The 11,745-nt window shown below is 38.2% G+C and overlaps 1 protein-coding gene across 1 annotated transcript; it reads right to left on the bottom strand.

Moving 5' to 3' along the window:
* Positions 1-233: 233 nt before the first annotated feature.
* On the bottom strand, positions 234-10,217 carry NRROS (negative regulator of reactive oxygen species). Its single transcript, XM_032224866.1, has 3 exons — positions 10,098-10,217; positions 5,644-5,752; positions 234-2,558 (listed from the first exon to the last, which is right to left on the bottom strand). Exons 2-3 carry the CDS (start codon positions 5,737-5,739, stop codon positions 603-605), a joined length of 2,052 nt encoding a protein of 683 aa, XP_032080757.1. The 5' UTR covers positions 5,740-5,752; positions 10,098-10,217; the 3' UTR covers positions 234-602.
* Positions 10,218-11,745: the final 1,528 nt, after the last annotated feature.

An 11,745-nucleotide genomic window follows, 5' to 3' on the forward strand; every position in this document is an offset into this window, starting at 1 on the left:
AAGCCGAGTATCATCAAGATACTTTCAGGATCTATGCTATCACATGCATATTCTTAATATTTCATTCAACAATAATACTCTACACTTGTCTCTTGAATTGTGATTTAATCTGAGGGGGGAAATCATTTAACTATCTTCTCATTCTCAGAAAAAAATACCTTGTCTCATCAAAACACTCAACATAGCAATAATTTTTCCAAAATTTATTTATAAATTTATAAACAACCAAAGAATAAAACTTGGCCACAACATCTGAAGAAGATTAGAGTATTGTATAGACAAAGTTCTAAAATTTGCCCAAGAAGCTGTAGAGTTGGATTTATTCAAAAGTCATGGCTTATTCACAATATAAATCTCTTATATACGTTACTTTTGATCATAAAGCCTTTTCTTCCTAGTATTAATTTAACCCATACTACAATTTTATGGTTTTTACTGTCTGCCAATTATGTGCTTGGATATAAAATTTGGGCATTTTTAGATATGTAAACCATTACTACAAGTTAGAGCTTATTAGAACTAAATCTGTGACTTCAAATGTAACCTTCTAAGCATATTATTGAGTGCTATTAGATTAGATTGCTTCTTTCTGCCACCAAATTTCAGTATGGGCTGGATTTCTTATGTCTGCTCTTTAGCATCTTAAGAATTTTTTCCTTGTATATTAAAAAGATGATGATAAAAGTAAACAATAGGGTCAAACAGGTAGGAAGAATAAGCACCAGATACAACAAAGCCATGTTAGTTGTTAGCCATCTACAGTCATGGTAAACAGATTCAGGTATATTTGTTGCACTGATGAAACTGGAGGAGTAATTACAAGTGATGTCACTTATGTCTCCAATGTGTATGGTTCCGTGGCTTTGCAGAGCATCCCACCAACCCATTTTGCAACAGTCATAAGGATTCTCACTGAGGTAGATCACATGCAAACTCTTTCCAAGTTGCTTTTCCATGAAGTATTGAGGTAGGGTATGGAAGAAATTCATCCTGAGATCTAGAGTATAAAGTTTAAGGTCTATTAAGGATTCTGGGAAGTACACCAAACTGTTTCCAGACAGATCCAAGCTCACCAGTTTCTGAAATGCAGAAAAGTCCATCTTAGTGCCTGCAGCAGATAGGCCAGTATCTCTAAGATAGAGTACCTGTATGGATGAAGTGATATCTTTCAGAGTTCCCAAGCCACTAATAAGCAACCTAGGATTATTAGAAAGATCTAAATATGTGAGGGAAGTCCCCTTGAAGAAGTGGCAGGACAACATGCTTAGGTTACAGCCAGACAATCCAAGGTTCCTTAAGGAATTAGCATAAGTAAAAGTTACACAATCAGGGCTTGTAGCACTATATGGATAACAGATGTGGATTGGGTTTTTACTGATGTCAATTGTAGTGATTTTTCTTACATGGATAAAGAATTGATGTGGCAAGCCATGTAGATTGTTGCTGCTAAGATTAAACTTTCTGAGGTTAGTTAAACTGCCTTCAGAACCCAAATTCATCTGTAGCTTTGAAAGCAGGTTGTGGCTGAGATCCAAGTCAATGAGAGTATTTAGCATTTCCCTATCCTCTATGTTCAGTGTTTTTAAACAGTTGTGACTGAGGTTCAAATAAAGAAGGGAAATTAACCCCTTTAAAAAGTGGTCTGGAAAATAAGAGAGCTCATTCCAGCTCATATCCAGAAATATTAAAGAAGAGAGATTGCCATGATTGTTTTCTTCCCAAAGTTCTTGGCTGGTGATGTTAATGATATTGCCATCTAGGAATAGTAATTGAACTGAGCTGCTTGAATTATTGAAAAATTCGCCATAGAAATTCATATGGTTGTGTGTCAGCAGCAGAGTCTGCAATTTATTTAACTTGGGCAGTAGTGGGAAGAACAGAAGCTGGTTGTAGGAAAGATCTAGTGTTTCCAGTTCAAAAGAAGCATTATTCTCTGCAGACAAGAACCATTCAATGTGATTGTTGCTAACATTTAACATCCGAACATGGATCAGATCAAACTGCACAATGCAAGGTATGTTGTTGTAGGCCAGGTTAAGTTGTTGCAGAGCTGGCATGTTTTCAAATGCTCCAGCCTCAATTTCAAAGATGTAGTTCTGCTGTAAATCCAGATGTTGCAGATTGGGCAGGTTTCTGAAGTGAGAGTCATCTAACCTCAGGATGGCATTCCTTGCTAAAGACAAGGATTCTAGAGAAAACAAATGTTGGATCAATTTGCCCATCATAAGCTCAGTAAGCTGGTTTCCAGAGAGGTCCAGTTTCCTCAGGTAAGTCAAAGTCCGTAAAGCAGATGCTGTTACAGAATAATTGAGGGAGAGGAAATTGTCTGACAAAGTTAGCAGACTAAGATTCCTAATGCCAAAAAATGCCCCAGGTTCAATGAGTTCCAATCCATTTGCACGTAGACTGAGGTTCTGTAGGTCATGGTATTGTATGAAAGATGCATTCGAAAGAGTTTGTAGAACGTTGGCATCCAGGAAGAGTTCTTCTGTCCCAGCAGGCAAGTCTTTGAGGACAGAACTCAGCCTCCGCCCATTGCAATCTGCACTTCCCTTTTTCTGTAGCAAGAAACATATAGGAAATGATGAGGTCAGATACTAAAGATGTGGAGACTCTTTCTAGAGTCTCCACATATTTTTTAAATCATATCAGTGGGAAGTGTCTGATGTATTCCATGGGGTTTAAATCCTGAGGCAAACAGCAGTTTAAGGGATCTCAAACTCGATCAGGTATGATGGCAACAAGTGTTAAGAATATTATACTGTATGATACTACAATGCCATATACATACTTAAGTAGAATTAAATATAGAGGAAAATATATTTAATTTGATTTCATCTATTGAGTCCCTACATAGAGTTGATGATGATAATATTATAATAATATTTATAATAATAATAATACAGTAATTTTTCCACATTGTTCAAGGTTATATTTATTCAAATATAGTTTACAGTTTACAATAAGGGTAATATGCTGAATGAAGCCTGCCATATTATCTCTTATTGTAAACTGTAAAATATATTTTGAATAACCAAGCAACCTTTAACAATGTGGAAAAAATACTGTATTATTATTATAGATATTATTATATACTTTATTCATTAAACATGAAACTCAGCCAACTGAACATCAAAAATGCATTACAAATACCAGTGACTGGTGCTAATGGTTGATAGTGTTTGCTGCCAGCGTCCTAGGTATGAACCAAGTACCTTCTTAAAATATAAGATGTTCTGAGTAGCACAGTTTTTTGCAGTTCCGCAGATATTGATATTATTATTATTATCATCATCATCATCATCATCATCACCACCATCATCATCATTTTTATATTAGAGCATCAGTTTGGTCTAGGGTTAAGGTACTAGGATGGAAACCAAGAGACTGAGTTCTATTCCAGCCTTAGATGTGAAAACCATATATATATATGTGTGTGTGTGTGTGTGTGTGTGTGTGTGTGTGTGTGTGTGTGTGTGTGTGTGTACATACATATATATACATACATACATACATATATATATATATATTTAGAGCTCAGTTGATAAGGAGTCGAACTCTGTGGCTTAGTGGTTAACACATCTGCCTAAGATGCAATACAGCACAGGTTCGAATCCCAGTAAGGGTATGGCTAACTGATGAGAGCTAAATAGCTTGAAATAGATCTATACTAGTCTTCCTTTATTTATTTATCAGCACAAATACTGTGTGTGTGTGTGTGTGTGTGTGTGTGTGTGTGTGTGTGTGTGTGTAACAAAGGCAACAGTAAAAATATTGGGTTGACAGATAATGGAAGCCCTTAGCTTCCTCCCATAATTGGGGCTTACCAGGGGTTGTGATACTAAATATATATACAAATATATAACACATATATTTACAATATATATACAAATATATAACAAATATATAACAAATATATACAAATATATAACACACACACACACTAGATAGATAGATAGATAGATAGATAGATAGATAGATAGATAGATAGATAGATAGATAGATAGATAGATAGATAGATAGATATGGAGAGGAAGAGGGAGAGGGAGATAGATAGATAGATAGATAGATAGATAGATAGATAGATAGATAGATAGATAGATAGATATAGGTAGAGGTAGGTAGAGGTAGAGGTATATATAGATAGGTAGAGGTAGAGGTAGAGGTAGAGATAGAGATAGAGATATACAGGTGAAACTCGAAAAATTAGAATATCGTGCAAAAGTTCATTTATTTCAGTAGTGCAACTTAAAAGGTGAAACTAATATATGAGATAAGACTCATTACATGCAAAGCAAGATAGTTCAAGCTGTGATTTGTCATAATTGTGATGATTACGGCGTACAGCTCATGAAAATCCCAAATCCACAATCTCAGAAAATTAGAATATTACATGCAATCAATAAAACAAGGATTGTACATGGAACAATATCGGACCTCTGAAAAGTATAAGGGTGCATATGTACTCAGTACTTGGTTTGGGCCCCTTTTGCAGCAATTACTGCCTCACTGCGGCGTGGCATGGAAGTTAACAGCCTGTGGCATTGCTGAGGTGTTATGGAAGACCAGGATGCTTCAATAGCAGCCTTCAGCTCTTCTGCATTGTTCGGTCTCATGTCTCTCATCTTTCTTTTGGCAATGCCCCATAGATTCTCTATGGGGTTCAGGTCAGATGAGTTTGCTGGCCAATCAAGCATAGTAGTCCCACAGTCACTGAACCAGGTTTTGGTGCTTTTGGCAGTGTGGGCAGCTGGAAAATGAAGTCAGCATCCCCATAAAGCTCGTCTGCGGAAGGAAGCATGAAGTGCTCCAAAATCCCCTGGTAGACGGATGCGTTGACCCTGGTCTTAATGAAGCACAGTGGTCCAAAGTCCTGTTGCTCAGTGGTCCAAAGTCTTCTTTTCTGATAAGAGCAACTTTTGCCAAAAGCACCAAAAACTGTTTCAATGGCCGTGGGATTACTGTGCTTGATTGGCCTCTCCATTCTTCCTCCATACTCTGGGTCCTTGGTTTCCAAATGAGATGCAAAAGTTGCTCTTGAACTATCTTGCTTTGCATGTAATGAGTCTTATCTCATATATTAGTTTCATCTTTTAAGTTGCATTACTGAAATAAATGAACTTTTGCACGATATTCTAATTTTTTGAGTTTCACCTGTAGATATAGATATAGATATACTAAATGAGGACTATGTGGAGAAGCTTCTTAGATGAGAAACGAAACGTCTTCAAGGAAAAACAAAGTTCAGTTGCCTTTTGAAAAAGCTATGACCAGGATGACTGAGAATATCCATAGATTATGATGGATCTGGATAACTAAAAGAAATAGGGAACCAGATGCCTTTCAGATTTTTGTTGAAATTCCTACTTTAAATCATATTTGCCTTTTCTGTACCCCACCCTAAAAATATAAAATTAAATCATGGATAAACAAATTATATTTTTAAAGAACATCTACAAAATGAAAGGGTAAATAAAACAGTTGAAAATTCTAATATGTTAGTTTTTGGATTCTTGTTGGATTTGGATCAAACCCTTGGAACTAATACGCTGCTGCAGGCTCTACCATGTAAATAAATGATCTCTCTTCTTCCCATTCTTTTCAAGAAATCCCAAAGTTATTTCATGTTTGCAGAAGACTCACTAGTTTGCAAATACTGTGATAGGTTGTGGGTTTTGTTGCCCATCCTGTATCCAGAAAAGCTATGCATATGGAGATAATCACAGCAATTAATGCCATTTCAACAGGACTCCTGCAAAGAGAGAAACATTAAAATAATAAAATAAAATTAAGAGACTTGGATTGTCTTTTCTTATTTATAGAGTTTTGGGTTGCCCACTAGAAAGCATCAGTTCCAAACTTCGTTAAAATGTATTCAGACAAAAGGAATATTCCTATTCATATCTGTTTACTTACAAATATTTCTTAGGTTTTTTTTTATTGAAAAATTTTAGAAAAAAAAACTTTTACAAATGTTTACCTCCCCCCTGCCCTCCTCACCTGACCCCCCCCCAATCTCGCCCTCCCCGACTTCCCAGAACAAATACAGGGTATAAATCTTTAACAAAGATGTTCTAAAATAAACTTTAAAAAATTTAGTATCATCTTTCATTTGAGCTTTAACTCCTCTTTGCTAGGCTAACTCTAAACAGATTATATCATTCCTTGTTTCTTCAGTCATAAACTATCTGGAATTTCTTAGTCCCGTATTTATTTTGAATATAGTCAATCCATCTTCTCCACTCCAGTTTATATCTCTCATTTGAGTGGTCCTTGACATAAGCTGATATTTTAGCCATCTCTGCTAGGTTTGTTACTTATAATGTCCATTCTTGAATAGTAGGCAAATCTTCCTTCTTCCAGTATTGGTTTTCATTGTGAATATTTTTTTTCTTTACAAAATACATGTAAGCTCCCATAGAACCTCTAAAATTCTGTTTTGAATTGCATTCACATTTGGGGTACACATATAAGACATTTAATGTAAAATGTGAGGACCTGTTCATTTATTTGATTTATATCCCATCTTTTTTGTAGAACTTAAGGTGGCATACATGATGCTCTCTCCTATTTTTTCCACAAAGGCAACCCATTGAGGTAGCCTGGACTAAGAAAGTGACTGCCCCAAATCACCCAACTACAGTAGCTTCTATGCCTTAGAATTTGCAGTCTCCTGGTTTCTAATCCAGCACCTTAACCACTACATCAATCTATCTCTTTTATGAGTTTTAAGAATTAAAGGAGATTTGAAAAAGTTTCTCCTTTTCAATATCGATCTGCTTAAGACTTCCCTAATACAGGCAATATCCTTATGGGTGGACTTTAACTTCCAGGACTCTGTAGCCAATGTCACCATTGCTCATGTTTCTGTGTTGAAGTTTACATATCTGTGGATGGCTGGTCTACATACAGGTAGTTCTCAACTTACAGCCATTCATTTAGTGACTGCTGGAAGTTACAATGGCCCTGAAAAAGGGGACTTATGACCATTTTTCACACTTATGACCATTGCAGCATTCCCACAGTCGCTGATTAAAATCTGGACGCTTGGCAATTGGCATTTATTTATGATGGTTGCAATATCCCAGGATCATGTGATCACCTTTTGATATCTTCTGACAAGTCAGTGGGGAAGCTAGATTCACTTAAAAGCTGTGTTGCTAACTTAACAGCTGCAGTGATTCACTTAACAACTATGGCAAAAAGGTTGTAAAATGTGGCAAACTCACATAACTGTCTGTGAAATTTGGGGCTCTATCGTAGGTGAAAGATGAGGATTATCGGTATTTGCTTATTTTATATTATTATCACTTCTGATGAAACAGATTTGCAAAATCTTTTTGCTGAAAGTAAAAATGGGGTTTATACATCTATAGTAATAACTTAAAAGATCTGCCTCTGCATGACATTTTTAACCATAATATATGTGAGGCCAGAGATTTATAATAAAACTAAATTTGTTCTTTTCATTGGAAGATATCTGTAGATACAGATCTTTGTTTGGTAGAGGAGGTGGGGGGAAATTAACAATTTTTCTATGTCATTTTTGAATCAACATTCCCCTATTCCTTAAGTAATTTTTAGCCATAAAGAGAGAAAATTATAAGACCACAATCAGGTCACATTGAACATTGGCTGAGGGAACTCACTGCAATCAATTTGATGTTAAATTAAGGTTTTCATAACCATGATTTGTTGGACATGACATGATGGCCTGCTATCTTTTTTTTCCTATCCTTTTCAGCTACAGAACACTGAAATGTTGAGAACATATGGTTGTTTTTTTCATAAGAAGACTCCTAAAAGCCCTATCCATTCACAAGATGGCTTCTGCAAAGGGCATGATCAATTATATATTGTCAATTTGTTAGAGTGACACCTGTCTCTTCACAAAATGCTACGAACTGCCCTTTTTCTAGGCTAGTGTGTTTCCCTTTTCCCTTCTACTAATTGCCAGCAAAGTAAACTCCCATCCTGCTTGTTTAATGCTTTTATTCTTAGCTACTGCATTTGTTTGTTTGTTTTGTTTGTTTGCATTATATTCTCATCTTTCATTTAGGTGTTCAAGGAAATGTTCATTGTGCTTCCTCTTTCTGTTTTTCCTACCCAATGACATCGTGAGATAGATTGCGCTGAAATAAGTGACTGACCCAAGGTTTTTACCTCAGATTTTAATTTGTATTTGTATTTTTTTTTTGTATTTATTGCACATTTATAGGCCGCCCTTTTCCCTGAGGGGACTCAGGGCGGCTTACAATCAAAGGGGAAAGGGAGTATAGGACAAATACAAAAAGAGGTGTGAACAAAGGTAAATTAAACAGTAAAACACAACATTCACTCAACATTCGGGAGGGGCGAAAGTAGACTTATCCCCAGGCCTGACGGGATAGCCAGTTCTTGAGGGCTGTGTGGAAGGCCTGAACGGTGGTGAGGGTACGAATCTCCATGGGGAGATTGTTCCATAGCGTCGGAGCCGCAACAGAGAAGGCTCTCCTCCGAGTAGTCGCCAGTCGGCACTGACTGGCGGATGGAATACGGAGGAGGCCAACTCTATGCGATCTGATGGGACGCAGGGAGGTAATTGGCAGAAGGCGGTCTCTCAAATAGCCAGATCCACTACCATGGAGCGCTTTATAGGTGGTGAATAGGACCTTGAAGTGCACCCGGAGATCGACAGGTAGCCAGTGCAGCTCGCGGAGGATCGGTGTTATGTGGGCGAACCGTGGTGTGCCCACGATCACTCGCGCGGCCGCGTTCTGGACTAGCTGAAGTCTCCGGATGCTCTTCAAGGGCAGCCCCATGTAGAGCACATTGCAGTATTCCAGCCTGGAGATCACAAGGGCTCGAGTGACTGTTGTGAGGGCCTCCCGATTCAGGTAGGGCCGCAACTGGCGCACCAGGCGAACCTGGGCAAATGCCCCCCTGGTCACAGCTGAGAGGTGGTGGTCAAAAGTCAGCTGTGGGTCCAGGAGGACTCCCAAGTTGCGGGCCCTTTCTGAGGGGTGTAAATTTTGTCCCCCCAGCCTGAGTGATGGTATGCTGGTCAAATTTTGGGGAGGAAAACACAACAGCCACTCGGTCTTGTCTGGGTTGAGTATCAGCTTGTTTGCTCTCATCCAGTCCTTAATGGCCTCAAGACCCCGGTTCATCACGTCCACCGCTTCATTGAGTTGGCACGGGGCGGACAGATACAACTGTGTATCGTCCGCATATTGGTGGTATTTTATCCCGTGCCTCCGAATGATCTCACCCAGCGGTTTCATGTATATGTTAAATAGTAGGGGGGATAGGACCGACCCCTGCGGCACCCCATAAGTTAGGGGCCTCAGGGACGATCTCTGCCCCCCTACCAACACCGACTGCGACCTGTCCGAGAGATAGGAGGAGAACCACTGCAAAACAGTGCCGCCCACCCCTATCTCCCGCAGTCGTCGCAGAAGGATACCATGGTCGATGGTATCGAAAGCCGCTGAGAGGTCAAGGAGAACTAGGATGGAAGCATGGCCTCCATCCCTAGCTCTCCAGAGATCATCGGTCAATGCGACCAAAGCGGTTTCTGTGCTGTAACCGGGTCTGAAGCCAGACTGGAAGGGGTCAAGATAATTAGCTTCCTCCAAGGTACGCTGAAGCTGGAGAGCCACCACCTTCTCAACAACCTTCCCCACAAAGGAAGGTTTAACTGCTACGCATCCTTTGATTCTTGTAAATTACTCAGAGAAGCCAACATGTCTCATTTTAGAATACATCTGACTTTCTCAATTCTCAAAAACAATTCAGAAAACCCATCTACGTAACCTATAGAACAACTTTTAATGAGAAAATTATATACTATATATCAATGATTATTCTCAGTAAATAGAAACTTATCATGAAATAGAATACATAATTTGTAGATTAGATATTAGGAATGAATTAACAGCAACTAGGGTAATATTCATCATTATCACAATCATGGACTTTTTTTCTGACTACAAATGTACTACAGTATAGTTCAATACTTTAGAATGTATCATAATGTAGCACATTGTTTTTTAAGTGTTATTGAAAAATCCTATGTAAAACAAAAAGTTAAGATAAATTATGCAGGATTAACTCACCGTTTGGAGCAACGTATTCAATTCTGGAAGGTTCATTCTGTACCAACACTTGTTATCTCACTGTATTTCTCAAAAAGATAATGATAATACAATTAGCTGTTTGCACTCGCTTAAGATCAGATTAATATAGTTTTTGCGGAAGGAAATACAGTCACATGGATCCCAAAGCAAGTTGCAATTTGCTTCACTCAACCTCCCCCACCGAAGCTCAGCAGTTGCACATGGAAAGTTTGTGCGTATGCGAGTCACTTGAAAATGAGAAGGCCCTAAGAAGAAGGGAAATGAAAGGAAGGAAATTGTACAGGGTAAATTTGAAGCTATTACTTGAATTTCACTGATTCTAGTCACGTCAGAGCTCAGGGTTTTTGGTTTTTTTTTTATCTCAACAGCAACGAAGATTCCTGCTGCAACCTAAAGATTAATAAATTAATATTAAGAAATAACATTATCGACTATTTCTAGTTTCATACTACCGGATTGCTATCACTTTCTGCAAACTAAACAATGTTAGATTACAAATCTGTACTTCAAATATGTCAACTACAATTACAGAATTTCCTCTAGATATATCTGCCTACAGATGCATTGATTACTTGTCAGTTAAACTGAATTAAAGTTATTTGTCATCTTCCAACGAAGATAACTAAGCGGGCTCGGATTGCTTAGCACAAAATTCTGGAGAACACAAGAATGGCAATCAAGTTCAAGAAAGGCCAGAAGACTCTAGTCTTAGTAGAAGGCTCATATGAATAATACATCTGTGATAATTAACCGACGGGAAATAACATCTCGTACAGTTTTATAAATGACCGTAAGGCACTGCTGTTTCCATTTGATTCAGAATCAAATTCTGAAAAATATGATCAGGGTGAAATTTTGTTACAGTTCCAAGAAACTTATTAGATGGTATTTTCAGGAGATTGCCGTACTTCAGCACAAAAGGAACTGCTTATAATCACATACTTTTGATAATGCCATCCAGCAATGTAATAGCTATTTGATCTGTCTGACTCTTTCTCTATGCCCATAAATCATTCCTTATTTTTCAGTGGCCAAATTTGCATGTTGTGCATTAAGCCACGATTTGCTCAATTAGCTGCACAATCAGATTAAACCATAAATTGTGGTTTAAACACCAAAATAACTGGATAGTATACTATATTAATTAAAACGAAGTGAAAAATGAAGAGATTGAAACCCCAGGCATTTTGTACATGCAAAACAAAACAATGTAGCTCTTGGGCACAAAAAATAGCAAGCCAGCAAACTACGCATAGTTGGTGTGGAGTCTCCAGCTTAGATATAAGGGAGCAGTGATTTATCCCTTAACTGACAAGGCCTGATGTGATCCCCATCCACAGCACTTGAACTCCTTATTTTCCCATGCTGTGATGCCTAGCAAGGCTCACATCCTAGCCCAGAGTTAGCTCAAGAGAACTCACTGCCAAAGAGAGCCTGTAAAGAAAAATATCGGGAATTGTGTCACATGTAGCAAATGGACAGCTTTCCTACTCATGCACTTCTCTTAGGTGCATCCTGGTCCCAGGGCTTGGTCCTTTCTCGGTAGGGTAAGGTAACAGAGCATCTGACCATCTGGAGCTCAATACCCAAGAGCAATGTACTGGATAAAACAATCCTTTCAGGCAGT

This window comes from Thamnophis elegans, chromosome 10 (assembly GCF_009769535.1).
Source record: "Thamnophis elegans isolate rThaEle1 chromosome 10, rThaEle1.pri, whole genome shotgun sequence".
NCBI lineage: Eukaryota > Metazoa > Chordata > Lepidosauria > Squamata > Colubridae > Thamnophis > Thamnophis elegans.

Coding starts and splice junctions, on each gene's coding strand:
- NRROS (XM_032224866.1), bottom strand. CDS start 5,739: ATGGCATTAATTGCTGTGATTATCTCCATATGCATAGCTTTTCTGGAT. Junction 2,559..5,643: donor ATCACAGTATTTGCAAACTA/GTGAGTCTTCTG, acceptor TTCTTGCTACAG/AAAAAGGGAAGTGCAGATTG.